The 17,428-nt window shown below is 52.9% G+C and overlaps 1 protein-coding gene across 6 annotated transcripts in view; it reads left to right on the top strand.

Moving 5' to 3' along the window:
- RFX1 (regulatory factor X1) overlaps positions 1 to 17,428 on the top strand; it is a 28,379-nt gene that overhangs the window by 596 nt on the left and 10,355 nt on the right. For 2 of the 6 annotated variants that reach the window (XM_060181849.1, XM_060181848.1), the window contains exons 2-8: positions 12,734 to 13,072; positions 13,627 to 13,698; positions 13,881 to 13,976; positions 14,272 to 14,403; positions 15,749 to 15,838; positions 16,060 to 16,275; positions 17,068 to 17,162. In XM_060181849.1, the coding sequence (XP_060037832.1) occupies positions 12,734 to 13,072; positions 13,627 to 13,698; positions 13,881 to 13,976; positions 14,272 to 14,403; positions 15,749 to 15,838; positions 16,060 to 16,275; positions 17,068 to 17,162 (1,040 nt within the window). Of the gene's footprint in view, positions 1 to 12,733; positions 13,073 to 13,446; positions 13,539 to 13,626; positions 13,699 to 13,880; positions 13,977 to 14,271; positions 14,404 to 15,748; positions 15,839 to 16,059; positions 16,276 to 17,067; positions 17,163 to 17,428 lie in introns of those variants that run through there. The other 4 variants (XM_060181852.1, XM_060181851.1, XM_060181853.1 and 1 more) reach the window with 4 other exon arrangements.

Here is a 17,428-nt window from a genome sequence, read left to right as displayed (position 1 = left end):
CGACGGCGGGGCTGTGGGGGAGGGGGCCGGGGCCCGGCCGGGGTGCTGCCACCCGCCCCCGGGCTCCCCGGCCCGGCCCCCGGGAGGGGCGGGCGCTCGGCGGCCCGCGGCAAGTGGAGGGCGGGCGGCCGGGGCGGGGGGCTTTTATATTTGGGGAGGTGCGAGGGGGCGTGGTCTCGGAAGCCGGGCCAATGGGAGCGAGGGTGGGGCCGGGCGGGGCTGCGAGGGTGGGCGGGGCCTAGGGCGAGCGATGGGCGGGGCTCCAGCGGCCTTGCCGGCGGAGGCGGGGCCGCCGCGACCTGTCCATCAGGGAAGGGGCGGAGCCTGATGTCTGGGCCAATGGAAGCGAGGGATTGTCTGGGGTGGGCGTGGCCTCAGGTGGCTTACGTGTGGGCGGGGTCAAAACACGCGCGCGCTCTGGCTCTGCGGGCCAATGGCAGCGACGATGCCGCGTGTCTGGGTGGGGCTAGTCTGCTGGGCGGGGTCTGGCGGGCTCTGTGGGCGGGGCCAAGGTGTTCTCCCCTTAGGCCACTGAGAGCATTTTTTCTCTGTTCACCTTTCTCTCTTTCCCTCTCTCCATCTTCTCTCCCCCTCCTTTCCCTTTTCCCCTCTCTCTCATTCTCTGCCACCCTCTCCCTCTTTCTCCCCGTTTTTTCCTTCTCTGTCTCTCTGCGCCCTCTCTAGTTGTCCCCAGGCAGTGACTTTGGACGTGACCTCAGTTTCCCCTCTTGTGCATTGGGCACTGCTGGGGTCCTTGGCTGTCACCCCTTCCCCCCCATTTCTTTCCAGGTGTCCCTGAGACATCTTAGAGAGTCACCCCGGGGCACCTTCTGCACTGGTTGTTGCTGTTCTGTGCGGAGATGAGCCATTTGTTACTGTAACGAAAGGCTTGCTTTTTTTTTTTTTTTTTAATTTCCTTTTTTTTTTATTTCCTTTTTGTTGCGCTTGTTGTTTTTATTGTTGTTGTAGTTATTATTGGTGTAGTTATTGATGTCGTTGTTGTTGGATGGGACAGAGAGAAATGGAGAGAGGAGGAGAAGACAGAGAGGGGAAGAGAAAGACAGACACCTGCTTCACCTGGCTTATTTTATTACATTTACTTATTTACTGGGTAGAGACAGCCAGAAAGCAAGAGGGAAGGGAAAGATAGAGGGAGAGAGACAGACAGACCCCTGCAGCTCTGCTTCACCACTTGTGAAGCTTTCCCCCTGCAGTTGGGGACCAGGGGGAAAGCTTCACAAGTGGTGAAGCAGTGCTGCAGGTATCTCTCTGTCTCCCTATGTCTCCCTCCCCTCCCAATTTCCTTTCTGTCTCTATCCAAGAATAAACAAATCAATAAATTTTTTTAAAGACTTGCTGGGGGCTGGATGGTGGCACACCAAGTTAAGTGCACCTAGTATGAAGCGCAGGGACCCAGGTTCGAACCCCAGCCCCCACCTTTAGGGGGACCCTTCACAAAGGGTGAAGCAGGTCTGCAGAGGTCTTATCTTTCTTTCTCCCTCTCTGTCTCCTCCTCCTCTCTCAACTTCTCTCTGTCCTATCCAATAAAATGGGAAAAAATGGCCTCCAGGAGCAGTGGATTCACAGCTCTGGAGGCCAGAAAAAAAAAAAAGAGAGAGAGAGACATTTATTTATTGAGGAGAGAGGGAAACAGAGCATCCCCCAGCACATGCGTGCGATGCCAGGGATCAAACTCATGGCCTGGTGCTTGGGAAGCTAAGGCTTCACCCACGGCCCCCCTTCCTGGGCCATTTGTTATTTCTTTGAAAAAACAAATATTTATGGGAGGGAGGGAGAGAGAGAGAGAGAGAAACTCCGGCACAGGTGGTGCTGGGGAATCAAGCTCTTCTTCCCCTTTCTGTTGTTCAGAAGACTAATTTATTTCAAAAGAGGGAGAGACCAGAGCATCTCTCTGACTCCACGCCATGTGCCGTGTGGGAGCTCGAACCCAGGGCCCCCCCCCCCCTCTTTCCTAAGCCTACCCTCATCCCCCAGACCCACGCGGGGTGCAGGGCCTGGCCCAGAGGAACGGAAACCGGGTGGGTGGCTTCTCAGGCCTGTGGCTCCTCGTGTCTCTGAGCAGGGTGCGGGGTGCTGGGTGTGGGGGGGCCCCCTCCCGAGTTCCAGATGGGGATGAGGGGCTATTTCCACTCCGGGGCTCGGTGGCACGTAGGTCACATGACCAGGGCCACGTGGGTACGCAGGGAGCAGAGCCTCTAGGTCAGAGGTCACTGCTCTGGGCACCCCCCTAGCCAGAGCCCCCCCCAGATCATGCAGAGATCAAAGTGGGGAGCTTGGGAGAGGGGGGACGACCCACTTCTCTCTGGGAAAGGAAGTCTGAGAGAGGTGCCGGGTCACCAGTCTGTTAGGGACGATAGTTTTTCCTTTTTAAAAAAATTTCTTTATTGGGGGATTAATGTTTTACAGTCGACAATAAATACAATAGTTTGTACATGCATAACATTTCTCAGTTTTCCACATAACAATACAACCCCCATTTGGTCCTCTGTCATCCTTTTCCAGGACCATACTCTCTCGCCACCCACCCGAGAGTCTTTTACTTTGGTGCAACACACCGACTCCAGTTCAAGTTCTACTTGTGTTTTCTTTTTTTTTTAATTGTTAGATATTTTTTTATTTGGGGAATTAATGTTTTATATTCAACAGTAAGTACAATAGTTTGTACATGCATAACATTCCCCAGTTTCCCATATAACAATACAACCCCCACTAGGTCCTCTGAATCCTTCTTGGACCTGTATTCTCCCCACCCACCCACCCCAGAGTCTTTTACTTTGGTGCGATACGCCAATTCCAGTTCAGGTTCTACTTGTGTTTTCTTTTCTGATCTTGTTTTTCAACTTCTGCCTGAGAGTGAGATCATCCCATATTCATCCTTCTGTTTCTGACTTATTTCACTCAACATGATTTTTTCAAGGTCCATCCAAGATCGGCTGAAAACGGTGAAGTCACCATGTTTTACAGCTGAGTAGTATTCCATTGTGTATATAGACCACAACTTGCTCAGCCACTCATCTGTTGTTGGACACCTGGGTTGCTTCCAGGTTTTGGCTATTACAAATTGTGCTGCCAAGAACATATGAGTACACAGATCTTTTTGGATGGGTGTGTTGGGGTCCTTAGGATATATCCCCAGGAGAGGAATTGCAGGGTCATAGGGTAGGTCCATTTCTAGCCTTCTGAGAGTTCTCCAGACTGTTCTCCACAGAGGTTGGACCCATTGACTTTCCCACCAGCAGTGCAGGAGGGTTCCTTTGACCCCACACCCTCACCAGCATTTGCTGCTGTTACCTTTTCTGATGTATGACATTCTCACAGGACTGAAGTGGTATCTCATTGTTGTCTTTATTTGCATTTCTCTGACAATCAGAGACTTGGAGCATTTTTTCATGTGTTTCTCGGCCTTTTTTATCTCTTCTGTGGTGAATATTCTGTCCAAGTCCTCCCCCCATTTTTGGATGGGGTTGTTTGTTGTCTTGTTGTTGAGTTTGGCAAGCTCTTTATATATGTTGGTTATTAAACTCTTATCTGATATATGGCATGTAAAGATCTCCCATTCTGTGAGGGGTCTCTTGGCTTGGGTAGTGGTTTCTTTTGCTGTGAAGAAGCTTTTTAAATTGATGTAGTCCCATAGGTTTATACTTGCCTCAGTCTTCTTAGTAATTGGATTCGTTTCATTGAAGATGTCTTTAAAATTTATGCTTAAAAGAGTTCTGCCAATATTTTCTTCTAAGTATCTGATAGTTTGTGGTCTAACATCCAAGTCCTTGATCCACTTGGAATTTATTTTTGTATTTGGTGAAATAACAGTGGCTCAGTTTCATTCTTCTGCATGTTTCAACCCGTTGTTTCCAACACCATTTGTTGAAGAGACTCTGCTTTCCCCATGTAATAGTCTGGGCCCCTTTGTCAAAGATTAGATGTCCATAGGTGTGGGGGCTTACTTCTGGGCTCTCAGTTCTATTCCACTGGTCAGTGTGTCTATTCATGTTCCAGTACCAAGCAGTTTTGATGGCAATGGCCCTATAATACAGTTAAAAATCTGGGAGTGTGATGCCTCCGGTTCTGTTCTTTTTTCTCAAGATTGTTTTGGCAATTCTAGGTCTTTTCTGGTTCCAGATAAACATTTGTAGCATTTGTTCTGTTCTCCTAAAAAATGTGCTTGGGATCTTGATGGGGATAGCATTAAATTTGTAGATGGCGCTGGGTAATATATTCATTTTGATGATGTTATTTCTACCAACCCATGAACATGGAATATCTTTCCACTTCTTTGTGTCTTTTTCAATTTCCTTGAGTAGTGACTCATAATTTTCAGTATATAAGTCTTTCACTTCTTTGGTTAGGTTTACTCCTAGATATTTTATTGTTTTTGTTGCTATAGTAAAAGGAATTGATTTCTGGATTTCAATTTCTTCTAGCCTAGTGTTTGCATAGAGGAATGCCACTGACTTTTGAATGTTAATTTTGTAGCCTGACACCTTACTGTATTGCCTGATGATTTCCAAAAGCTTCTTGCTGGATTCCTTAGGTTTTTCTATGTATACTATCATGTCGTCTGCAAATAGGGAGAGTTTGACATCTTCTCTTCCAATCTGTATGCCTTTAACTCCTTGCTCCTGCCTGACTGCTATGGCAAGAACTTCCAACACTATGTTGAATAGTAATGGTGATAGTGGGCAGCCCTGTCTAGTACCTGATCTGAGTGGAAATGCTTCCAGTTTTTCACCATTGAGTATGATGTTGTCTGTAGATTTGTTATATATAGACTCCACTGTCTTGAGGAATTTTCCATCTATTCCCATTTTTTGTAGTGTTTTGATCATAAAGGGATGTTGTATTTTGTCAAAGGCTTTCTCTTCATCTATTGATATGACCGTGTGGATTTTGGTCTTGCTTTTGTTGATGTGGTGGATCACATTGATTGATTTACGTATATTAAACCAACCTTGCATGCCTGGGATAAAACCCACTTGGTCATGATGAACAATCTTTTTAATATACTGCTGTATCCGGTTGGCTAGAATTTTGTTCAATATTTTAGCATCTATGTTCATCAGAGATACTGGTCTGTAGTTTTCTTTTTTGGTTGTGTCCCTGTCTGCTTTTGGTATCAGAGTGACGTTGGCTTCATAGAAGCTGGCAGGGAGTATTCCAGTGTCTTCAATCTTCTGGAAGACTTTTAAAAGTAGAGGTATTAGTTCTTCTTTGAAGGTTTTGTGGAATTCATTTGTAAAACCATCTGGTCCAGGACTTTTTATATATATGATAACTTTTTATATATATGATAACTTTTTTATATATGATAACTGTTTCAATTTTATTAACTGTGATGGGCCTGTTCATGTTATCCACTTCCTCTTTACTTAGTTTTGGAAGTTGGTAAGTATCTAGGAAATTGTCCATTTCTTCCAGGTTCTCTAGCTTGGTAGCGTATAGTTGTTCATAGAAGCCTCACATGATATGTTGAATTTCTGTGGTGTCTGTTGTGATATCTTCTCTTTCATTTGGTATCCGATTTATTTGGGTCTTCTCCCTTTTTTGTTTTGTGAGTCTGGCTAAAGGTTTGTCGATTTTGTTCACTCTTTTGAAGAACCAACATTTACTTTCGTTGATCTTTTGTATGGTTTTCCTATTCTCAATGTTATTTATTTCTGCCCTAACTTTAGTGATTTCTGTCCTTCTGGTTGCTTTAGGATTCCTTTGTTATTATTCTTCTAGGTCTTTAAGATGTGCAATCAGGTTGTTTATTTGTGCTTTTTCTTGTTTCCTAATGTGTGCTTGTATAGCTATGAACTTGTCTCTTAGGACTGCTTTAGCTGTATCCCAAATATTTTGATAGCTTGTGTCTTCATTTTCATTGAAGTCTTGAAACATTTTGATTTCTTCCTTGATTTCCTCTTTGACCCAGAAGTTGTTAAGAAGTGTACTGTTGAGCTTCCACATTTTGGGGCTATTACTAATCTTTTGTTGATTGTTAAGTGTTAGTTTAATTCCACTGTGGTCTGAGAAGATGCTTGGGATGATTTCAGTGCTCTTGAATTTGCTGATGCTGTCTTTGTGGCCTAACATATGGTCTATCCTTGAGAATGACCCATGTGGATTTGAGTAAAATGTATATTCCAGTTTCTTGGGATGAATGACTCTGAAAATGTCCAATAGTTCTAGTGTATCTATCTCTTCAATTAGCTCCCTTATGTCTTTATTGATTTTCTGCCTGGATGATCTGTCAAGTTGAGAGAGTGGGGTGTTGAAGTCCCCTACTATGACTGTGTTGCTGTTAATATATTGTTGTAGCTCTTTCAGTAGACGTTTGATGTATTTAGATGCCTTCTCATTGGGTGCATAGATGTTAATAATTGTTAAATCCTCTTGATTGACTGATCCTCTGAGCATTAAGTAGTGTCCATTCCTATCTTTTTTAATCTTATCTGTTTTAAAGTCTATTGTCAACAAGGGCAACAAAAGGGAATAAATAAATAAAATAAATATTTTTAAAAAAAAAATTAAAAAAAAAAAAAGTCTATTGTGTCAGATATGAGAATAGCTGTTCCTGCCCTTTATTGTGGGCCATTAGCTTGTACGGATAGTTTTCCATCCTTTCACTTTAAGTCTGTGTTTGTCTTGTTGAATTAGGTGGGTTTCCTGTAGACAACATATTGTTGGGTTGTATTTTCTGATCCATCTTCCTACTCTGTGTCTTTTAATAGGTGAATTCAGGCCATTGACATTTATTGATATCAAAGATTGAAGATATTTTAACGCCATTCTCGTAGAGTTTTAGAGTGTTTTGATATATGTCCTATTTATGATGATCTGACTGTTTATAGAAGACCTTTCAGAACTTCTTTCAAGGTAGGCTTGGTGATAGTTGCTTCCTTCAACTGTTGCTTGTCTGAGAAGGTTTTGATGCCTCCATCTAGTCTGAATGACAGCCTAGCAGGATATAGTATTCTTGGTTGAAAGCCTTTCTCGTTGAGCACTCAATAGATATCTTGCCATTCTCTTCTTGCCTGTAGTGTTTGTTTGGGGAAGTCTGCTGCTAATCTTATGGGTTTTCCTTTGTAGGTGACTCTTTGTTTTTCTCTTGCAGCCTTCAGGATCCTTTCTTTATCCTTATTCCTTTCCATTCTAAATATGATGTGTCTTGGTGTCTTTAAGTCTGGGTTAATTCTGTTTGGGACCCTCTGGGCTTCTTGAATCTTTATGTCTTTGATGTTGTCTATACTAGAGAAGTTTTCAGTTATTATGGCCTGAAGAATGCTTTCTTCCTCTCCCTCTCTTTCTTCCTCTGGTAAGCCAATAGTGTGTATATTGTTTCTTTTGAAGTCATCCCATAGGTCTCTGTTGTTGTTTTCAGCATCTCTTAATCTCTTTTTGAGATCTCTTACTTCTTGCTAATTCTGTCTTCAGCCTTATTGATTCTATTCTCTCTGCCCTCTACTGTTTTCTGGAGTTCATCTATCTTGTTACCCTGTTCTGATACTGTTTTAGCTTGTTCAGCTACCTGTGTTCTTAGCTCAGCGATTTCAGCTTTCAGCTCTCTAATAACCTTGAGATAGTGTTTTCTCCCAGAGTCTCATTTGTTGTTCCTGTATTTCTGATTACAATTCTTTCAAACTCTTTACTCACTCCTGTGATTATTTCCTTAGCCAATGTTTGGATGTTGAACTCGTTATTTTGTGCTTCACCCTTTGGGGGGCTTTTAGCTGGACTGTTGTCCTGGTTAGTTTCTCCAATATTTCTTCTTGTTGGTTTACCCATTTTATATATTATGTTATGTGTTCCCTCTCTTAGTACTTTTCAAATTACTGATCACTATTTCCTGGATTGACTTGTGTCTAAATAAGGTAATTAAAGGATTCACAGTGGTGGAAGTTAACAGTTCTTCTTCTTCTTCTAGCGTTTGCCCTTCTTCCGTAGCTAGTCAACAGCGTCAGGTTGAGCCTGATGTAAAGTTTCGAGACCTCCTTTGAATCTGGAGAGGTGGCAGTCGTTGACTATGTGGGTCATAGTCTGTCTGTAGCCGCAGGGGCAGTTCGGGTCGTCTCTGGCTCCCCAGCGATGGAACATAGTAGCGCACCGGCCATGGCCTGTTCGATAGCGATTGAGAAAGGGGGGGGGGGGAAGTAAACAGTTAGTTTCAATAGTATTTTAATCCCTGAGTTGGAGCTCAGTGATTTAAAAGCTTCTTCTTTTTTTTTTCTTTCTTCTCTGTAGGCTATGGGAGCCTGAGGGCTTCTAACTATAAGTAGGCTTCTTAACTTAATCACTGACTCCTTAATCACTGACCAAGAGATAAGGCAGGGTGTGGCAGAGATAGTCCAGTGGTTATGCAAAGAGACTTTCACAGCCCCACAGCTATGCCACCGAGGTATAGGTCTTCTCCTGAGTTTCCCGGTTAGATCTCTGTCCCCCAGTGTCCCTCCCTGCCGCTGCTCCAGATTCTGAGGGCAGTAGCAATGGAGACTCAGAGTTGCACTTGATGAGTCTCTGGGGAGTCCTCTCCTCCTTTCAGCTGTCCCCTTGTTGGTGGAACAGAGTGGAGGTGGTGTCTCAACTGATAAACCGCCGGACTGCTACTAGCCACTTACTGTCTCCCTGGGCTCCTCTCTGTCACCAGCCACGTGTGTTTGCACTCACCGGTGATTTGGTGGGTTTCTGTAGTCGTTCTAGTCCTGTCTTATTTTGGTCCCAGGTGGTCTCCTTTGGTATTCCTAGTTGATCCGGGAGAGGAGAGAAACAGATCTGCTCTCTTTTCTTTTTTCATTTCTTATCCAGAGCCCTGCTCAGTGCTTGCTGATGGTGGTGCTGGGGACTGAATTTGGGACCTAAGAGCCTCTGGGCCTCAGGGAGAAGGTTTTTTGTTTTTTTTTTTAAACCAGCATATGCTGTCTCCCAGACTTTCTTTCTTTCTTTCTTTTTTTCTTTCTTTCTCTCTTTTTTTTTGCCTCCAACTTTATTGCTGGGTTTCAGTGCCTGAATCCCCTGTTCCTGGAGGCTACTTTTTTCTTTTTATTGCCCTTGTTGTTTGGTGGTTGTTATGGTTATTATTGTTATTGATGTCGTTGTTGTTGGATAGGACAGAGAGAAATGGAGAGAGGAGGGGAAGACAGAGAGGGAGAGAGAAAGACACCTGCAGACCTGCTTCACCGCCTGGGAAGCGACTCCCCTGCAGGTGGGGATCCGGGGGCTCGAACCGGGATCCTTATGCCGGTCCCTGCGCTTTGCGCCACCTGCGCTTAACCCGCCAGACTCCTGTGATTTTTTTTTTTTTTAATGTTTTTATTTTATCGAGGACGAATCGGCCGGAAAGATCCCTGACACCTGTTAGGAGGGCTTTCAGTCTCCCTTCCCCTCCAGGCCAGGCCATTTTTGTCCCTGAGACAGACAGAAGGAGGGAGGGAAGGACAGCATGGCAGCACCATCCGGAGAGCTTCTCTGGGTGCCAGGGCACCTCCCGTGTGATGCCCGGGCTCCAGCTCAGTTTCAGCCTGTTGGCCAAGAGCCCTGGTGAATGCAGGAGAGGGGGCGGGAAGCCCGGCTCCACCTGCAGGATTCCCCAGCCCCCGCTGCACCCCCAGTCCCTGTCGGGCCTCAGTTTCCCTACCCCCCCCAGCAGCGGCGGGGCTTCCCGCGCACACGTGGGGGCGCTTGCTGGCCCCCCTACGCGGCGCCGCCGGGCCGGGCCGGGCGGTTATTTTTATCTTGGTCCCTGGCTGCAGCAGTGAGCAGGGTGGGGAGGCGGGTGGGGGGAGCTGGGGCGCAGTTCCCAGAACTGGGGGCGGGGGGAGGGCGAGCTTCCCTTTTCTGGAAGTCGCCGGCCTGGATAGGGCACGGGACCGTGCCATGTCCGTGACTCAGGATCGGACCCCACAGCACCGGGGGAAGCTCCGTGCTCTGAGTCCACCCACCACGGCTCCCCTCGCGTCCCCACGCGAAGGGTGGATGAGGGGAACCTCACAGCCCAGCACCCCGAACCCCACCCCACCCCACCCCACCCCACCCCACACTGGCCGCTGCTCTGGTATTTGTTTTCTCCCCTCTCTCCCTTGCAGGGCCCCCCTCCGAGTCCCTGGTGGCTGGGGGGGGGCACAGGGGCCTCGTGTGGGGGTACAGTAATGCCCCGGGGCGGGGCTCTCGAACCCCAGGTCCTCTGGGGCGGGGGGGGGGGTGCAGGAGGGAGGCTCGGGGCTCGGGGCCGGGAACCACAGGCTGCCTCCCGGGAGACCTGAGCGGCGGGGCGGGGCTTCGAGAGGGGCGGGGCCCGAGCGCGCAGCCAGGCCGGCTGATTGGCGGGGCGAGGCCAGGGGCGTGGTCTGCGGCTGGGGGCGGGGCTTGGCAGGCTGGGGAGGGGCGGGACTTTCCGGTTGGCGTCCTGTGGTGGGCGGGTCCTAGTGCTCGGCTGGGCCGGTGTGGGCGGGGCTTGCGCGGTCTGCGCGGAGCGGGGCGGCTCGGGGTCTGAATCCGCACACCCCTAGCTGTGACGCCTGAAGTCCCGGGTTCCCCCACTGCTGTTTTCTTTCATATTGATACATTTGATGATATTTTTATTATCTTTATTTATTTATTGGCTAGACACAGCCAGAAATCGAGAGGGAAGGAGGTGATAGGGAGGGAGGCACCTGCAGCCCTGCTTCACCACTCGCCCCCTGCAGGTGGGGACCGGGGCCTCAAACCCGGGTCCTTGAGCGTTGTAATGTGCGCTCAAGCCGGCGTGCCACCACCCAGCCCCATTTTGTTTATATTTTCTGTCTTTTTATTTTAGCGATGAAGAGCCTCGGAGGGAGAGCCCAGGGCCCTGCTCAGCTCTGGCTGGTGGTGACGCAGGGGATCGAACTTGGGCACCTCAGAGCCTCAGGCAGGAGAATCTTTTGCAGAACCCGGGCGCTGTCTCCCCAGCCCAGTAAAACCATTTTTTAAAATTATTTATTTATTCATACAAAAAGATAGGAACTAAAGAACCAGACATCACTCTGGTACGTGCTGCTGGGGATCGAACTCAGGACCTCAGGGTTGGGAGTCCAATGCTTTATCCACTATGCTACCTCCCGGACCACGTAAACCAATTTTTAAAAAAAAAAAATTTATTATCTTCATTTATTTATTAGATAGAGACAGTCAAAAATTAAGAGGGAAGAGGGAGACAGGGGGGGAAGAGAGAGACACCTGCAGCCCTGCTTCACCACTCGTGAAGCTTCTTCCCTGCAGGTGGGGACCAGGGGCTTGAACCTGGGTCCTTGCACACTGTGATGTGTGCGCTCAGCCAGGTGCGCCTCGCCCGGCCCCGTAAAACAAATTTTAAAGTCATCAGAACAACATAGGAGGGGCCGCACCTGGTTGAGCACACATGTCACCATGCGCAGGGACCCAAGTTCAAACCCCCGGTTCCCACCTGCAGGGGGGAAGCTTTGTAAGTGGTGAAGCAGGGCTGCAGATGTCTCTCTCTCTTTTTGATTTCTCCATTTTTATCAAATAAGTAAAAATACAGAAAATAAATGCATAAGATATGTTTCAAAATTTTTATTTATTTTTAAATATTTATTCCTTTTTGTTGCCCTTGTTTTTATTGTTGTTGTAGTTATTGTTGTTGTTGTCATTCGTTGTTGGCTAGGACAGAAAGAAATGGAGAGAGGAGGGAAAGACAGAGAGGGGGAGAGACAGACAGACACCTGCAGACCTGCTTCACCGCCTGGGAAGCGACTCCCCTGCAGGTGGGGAGCCGGGGTTCGAACCGGGATCCTTATGCCGGTCCTTGTGCTTTGCGCCACCTGCACTTAACCCGCTGCGTCACCGCCCGACTCCCTGATTTTATTTATTTATTAATGGAAAGGAGGAGAGAGAAAAAAACAGACATCACTCTGGTCCATGTGCTGTCGGGGATGGAACTCAGGTTCTCCTGCTTGAGAGTCCAGTGCTTTATCCACGGCGCCACCTCCTGGGCCACACTGACTAAAACGGGAAACAGAATGAATGAAGTACCTGGGAGCCAGGAACCAGGCTTCACTCTGCTCAGGGACACACGTTCCCGCCCCTGCCGCCACACAGAGCACAAATGCAGGGGAAGCTGCATGCGTGGGTCTCTCCCTCCTTTCCTCTCTTTCTCTAGAAAGGAAACAAAGAAATAAACGAATGAATATTGGCCTGGAGGGTAGACTCACGTATGCACCGAGGCCCCAGCAAAATGAATCAGTCAACCAAGTCATCAAATAATAATATTGTGAGACGTGCCCAGCAGAGAGAGGCGGGTGGTTGAGTGCACATGTTACAATGCACTAGGACCCGGGATCGAGTCCCCGGTCCCCACCTGCAGGGGGAAGTCTTCATGAGTGCTGAAGCAGGCCTGCAGGTGTCTCTGTCTCTTTCCCTATCGATTGCCTCCTTCTCTCTTGTGTTTTGGCAGTCTCTAGCCAATAAATAAATAAAGATAAATAAAAAGAAGAGAGAGGTGGAGGGAACTGGAATCCTTAGAACTCACCAGTCATTTTTGGGATGAGGGCAGGAGGTCCCCGGGCACTGCCAGGAAGGGGAGAAGGTCTCAGGTCTGAGCAGTGGTGCTGGCTGGGGGGGGACGGACCTCGCAAGATGGGCTCTTTCCGACTCAGCCTTGAAGCTGACTGGGGTCCCCAGGGACCTGGGGAGGTGACGTCATTACCTTCCTCCACCCCCATCTAAAGATTAATATTCTCTCTCTCCCCTGCCCTTTGCCAAGGAAGAAAAAAGAAAAGGATTAAGAAGCAGAAAAAGGTCGCACCTTTCCTCGCCATCGGCATGGCAACGCAGGCCTTCAGGGCAGAGCTCCAGGCCCCCCCAGCCTCTCAGCCACCCCCCGCCCAGCCCCCGCCCCCGGCGGCCTCGCAGCCGCCCCCCGCCGCCGCCACCCCCCAGCCGCAGTACGTGCCCGAGCTGCAGAGCCCACAGCCCCCCGCGCAGCCCCCTGGAGCCACGGGCGCCCAGAAGCCCTATGTCACCGACGTGCCCCCTGTCCCTGCGCCCCCGTCCGCCGCCCTGTCCCCCGCCTCCCAGCAATTCATCGTGGTCACTGTGTCCGGTAGGTGCACCCCAATGCCCCCCAACCCAGGACCCCCCACTTCCCACCCTCACCTCTAACTGAGCAGGGTGTCGCGCCTTTGTCCCATTCACGGCAGCCGCCCCTCCTAAGTTTCCCCAACCACGAAGGCATCCCATGGTCCATGCGCAAGCCCTTCAGGGCCCCCTCCCAAGAGAAGGAGGGTTCGTAGGGCAGGCATTGGTCAGAGCCCTGGTGCCGCCTGAAAGGCGCTGGGGCACCGGGGGCGGCTCTCTGTCTAGCGGACTGAAAAAGTGGTCCCGGTTCCACCGTCCAAAACATGCCAAAACATGCCCCAAGGGCAGGAAGGGGGTTCTGGGGCCCAAGCTGAGCTGAACGGGGTCCCGTCCCCACAGAAGGCACCATGCGGGCGAGCGAGACGGTATCGGAGGCCAGCCCAGCCCCTACAGTCCCCCAGACGGGGGTCCCCACACAGGTGGTGCAGCAGGTATTGGGGAGACGACTGGGGGTAGGGAGGGGAGGCGACCCCCGGGGCGCCCCCTGAGCTTAGCTGCTATCCCTCTCTGTCCCCACAGCGGCTGCTGGTCCAGGCCAAGCCGGGCCCCGTGTCCCCCCTCCAGCTCACCAGCCTCCCGGTGACCCAGCAGGTAACGGCCCCCCCAATCTGCCTCAGGGGGAGGGGGCAACCGCCTCCTTAATCTCAGGGTCCCAGCACCCCAGTGGCCGGAGTGATGGGGCTCCCCCACCCCCATTCCGCCACATCTGGGACCCTGAACCCTGCAGTGTGGAAAGTGGGGTGACCGGTGGGGTGGTGCCCCTCTCCCCTCAGGCCCTCCCCGCGCAGAGGCTCATGGTGCAGAGTGCACCCCCTGGCGGCGGCGGCAAGGGGACCCAGGTCTCCCTGGCGGTGCACTCACCCCCTGAGGTAAGTCAGGGTCCCCTCAGCAGCGCCCACCCCGGGAAGGTGACTTGGGCCCTCGTCCTGCCCCCGTCTCTGCAGATGAGCCCAGGGGGCAGGTGGTGGGGAAGGGTCTCGGGTACCTGCCGAACCCCAAGATTCCTCCAAGATTGGCTGGCGTCCCGTCCCAGCCCCATCCCCCAAGGGCTGACCCCCAGCCTGGCCTGGGGTGGAGGGGGTTGTGCTGTACTCCTGGGGGAGGGGGGTGGGTTTCCTGCAAAAAAGATGCTTGGGGGTGCGCCCCCTCCCCTCCCCTTCGCAGCGCTCCCCGGTGCAGACCTCCAGCTCCAGCAAACCTGCGGGGACCCCCTCGGGGACCACGGTGCCTCAGACGCTGGCCCCGGTCCACGGCGTCCAGCAGAACCCACCCGTGCCTGGCACGGTCAGCCAGGAGGTGCAGAGGGCTAGGGAGACTTGGGGTCACCCGGCAGCTTCCTCTGCCTGGGGGAGGGTAGTTGGGGTGGGACCCCCACAGCCCAGAGAGGCCACATGTTGGAGGGCTCCCGACTGCACAGGAAGACAAAATTCCTCTGCTGAACCCCTAGACCTAGGCTGCACACCCCCTACCTCCTGCCTCTCTGCCTCTTCCCAAGGGAAAGGAAAGATACCCCCCAGCTCCCCCCACATACACACCTGGGATGTGAGAATGTGGGGTACTGGGAGGAGCAGAGTCCCACACCAGTCCCCAGGCCCCCTCACCTATCCCCAGGCCCCCTCACCTGTCCCCAGATCCCCTGACTGTGCCCAGGACTCAACCTCAACAGTCTCCAGACCCCCTCACCTGTCCCCAGACCTCCACACTTATCCCCAGACCCCCACACCTGTCCCCAGACCCTCTCACCTGTCCCCAGGCCCCCTCACCTGTCCCCAGACCCCCACACCTGTCCCCAGACCCCCACACCTGTCCCCAGGCCCCCTCACTTATCCCCAGGCCCCCTCACCTGTCCCCAGACCCCCTCACCTGTATCCAGACCCCCTCACCTATCCCCAGGCCCCCTCACCTGTCCCTAGACCCCCTTACCTGTCCCCAGCCCCCCTCACCTATCCCCAGGCCCCCTCACCTTGTCCTCAGACCCCCTGACTGTGCCCAGGACTCAACCTCAACAGTCTTCAGACCCCCTCACCTGTCCCCAGACCCCCTCCCCTGTCCCCAGACCCCCTCACCTGTCCCCAGACCTCCACACTTGTCCCCAGATCCCCACATCTGTCCCCAGACCTCCACACTTGTCCCCAGATCCCCACACCTGTCCCCAGACCCCCTCATTTGTCCCCAGACCCCCCTCACTTGTCCCCAGACCTCCACACTTGTCCCCAGACCCCTCACCTGTCCCCAGACCTCCACACTTGTCCCCAGATCCCCACACCTGTCCCTAGACCCCCTCCCCTGTCCCCAGACCCCCTCACCTGTCCCCAGACCTCCACACCTGTCCCCAGATCCCCACACCTGTCCCCAGACCCCCTCACCTGTCCCCAGGCCCCCTCACCTGTCCCCAGACCCCCTCACCTGTCCTCAGACTTCCACATTTGTCCGCAGACCCCCACACCTGTCCCAGACCCCCTCCCCTGTCCCTGGGGCTCCTTCCCTGTCCCTCATCCCACATGCCCTTTCTTCCTTGACTGGGGCCTTGGCCGGGAGCCCCATGAAATCATGCAGGGGTGGGGAAGGTGGGGTGGGTGGGGGTGGGGCTCCTCACCCCAGGTGCCCCCTGTGACGACTGGCGCCCTCTCCCGTCCCCCAGAGGTCGGTGGTGCAGGCTTCGCCACAGACACCTGAGGCCCCCCCAGGGCAGCAGCTGCAGCGGCTCCAGCCCGTGCACGTGACTCAAGAGGTGGGTGACCCCCGTCATGGACGGTCGGGTTGGGGGGCTGGCAGGCGCCTCTGACCTGGGCCCCCACACCCGTCCGTCCCGCTGAGCGCACACTTGGGGGGGACACGCGTGTTTCCGCAGCCCTTCCCCTCCCCCCACCCCTTCCAGAGCCTTGGGGCAGGGGGCACGCCTGGGGACCAGAGGCCCCCGGTGACCCCCCAGTGTCTCTGTTTGCCCCCCAGCGCCCCAGCGCAGGCAGGCAGTGTCTCGCTGGGAAGGCGGAGCGGCAGCGGGACCCCCGGCCCCCCTCGCCCCCCGCACCCGCTGCCCCGGGGCTCGAGCCCTGGGCGGGGCTCCTGGGCGTCCTGCCCGCCCGGCACGGGCTCCGCGCTAGCCCCGAACTCGGGGTCCGGATCCAGGCAGCGCCCCCGGTGCTGCTGCTCGGCGCGGCCCTCAAAGTAGGTGGGGTCGGGGGCGCCAAGGGGGGGGCGGGTGACGCCCCGGGCCCCGGCCCCGCCCCCTCTGCCAGGCTGCGCTCAGAAACCCCCCCACAGGCCGCAGGCCCGCCCCCCAAAAGCAGAGTGAGACAGGACCTCTGCCTCCCTGTACCCAGATGCAAAGCTCCGGCTCCGAGGCCCCACCCTTCAGCTGTGGGGTCACCCCGACACTGATTGGAGATGGGAGTCTCCCACCAGCCAGAAACCCTGCCCCCATGCATCAGGAATCCCCCACCCCCCAGTAGACCCCACTTCCCTCCACCAGGTCAGACTGGGAACCCACTTCTGACCACCCCCTAAAGAATTAGGTGGTTCTGGGCTGGGGACCCTCTTGACACCCCAAAATAAGTGGGTTCCCCCACTGGGGTGGGGATCCTCCTCTGATACCCCCCAGTAGGTTCTAGGCCCCAGTGTCTGCCCTGACAGCCACCCCCCCCCAATGCGGCTCCTGGGATCTGGGGTCTCTCTCCTGTAGCTGGTTCCTCTCCTCATTCAACCCCTGCTTGTTTGGTTCTCCACCCCACAGTGGGATGCTGTAGGGGGTTTCTTGGGTGACACCCCCCAAAAAAAGCAAGGCTCTCACCCCCCCAACACCCAGCTGTGGACCCTGGGTGGGTCTTCTCCTCAGACCCCATGGGTCACGTTCAGAGAGACCCTTCCCTATTTGCAGTCCTGGAGCTGGGGGTGGGGGTTCCCCCAGCTCAGCACTGCCAGGGGACTCCCCTGACGTCCACCCACCCCCCTCGCCCCCAGGTGCAGCAGCTCCAGCAGGTGCCTGTGTCACACGTGTACCCCAGCCAGGTGCAGTACGTGGAGGGTGGTGATGCCAGCTACACCGCCAGTGCCATGTGAGTGACGGCAGGACGGACAGACAGCCGGCCGCGGAGAGTGGGCACCCCCATCACCCGTTCATTTACTTTTATTTAATATTGAACTGACTGGCTACAGTGAGAGAGAGAGAGAGAGACCTGCAGCCCTGCTCCTGCTCGTGAAGCTGCCCTCCTGCAGGTGGGGACTGGGGGCTTGAACCCGGGGCCTTGGTGCGCTGAGATGTGTGAGCCCAACTAGGTGCATCACCGCCCGGCCCCTGAAGGGTTGGATATTTTAAGAAAAG

This window comes from Erinaceus europaeus, chromosome 23 (assembly GCF_950295315.1).
Source record: "Erinaceus europaeus chromosome 23, mEriEur2.1, whole genome shotgun sequence".
Classification (NCBI taxonomy): Eukaryota; Metazoa; Chordata; class Mammalia; order Eulipotyphla; family Erinaceidae; genus Erinaceus; species Erinaceus europaeus.
Note: the sequence above shows the minus strand (reverse complement) of the source record. Positions and strands in the feature narration are given on the sequence as shown.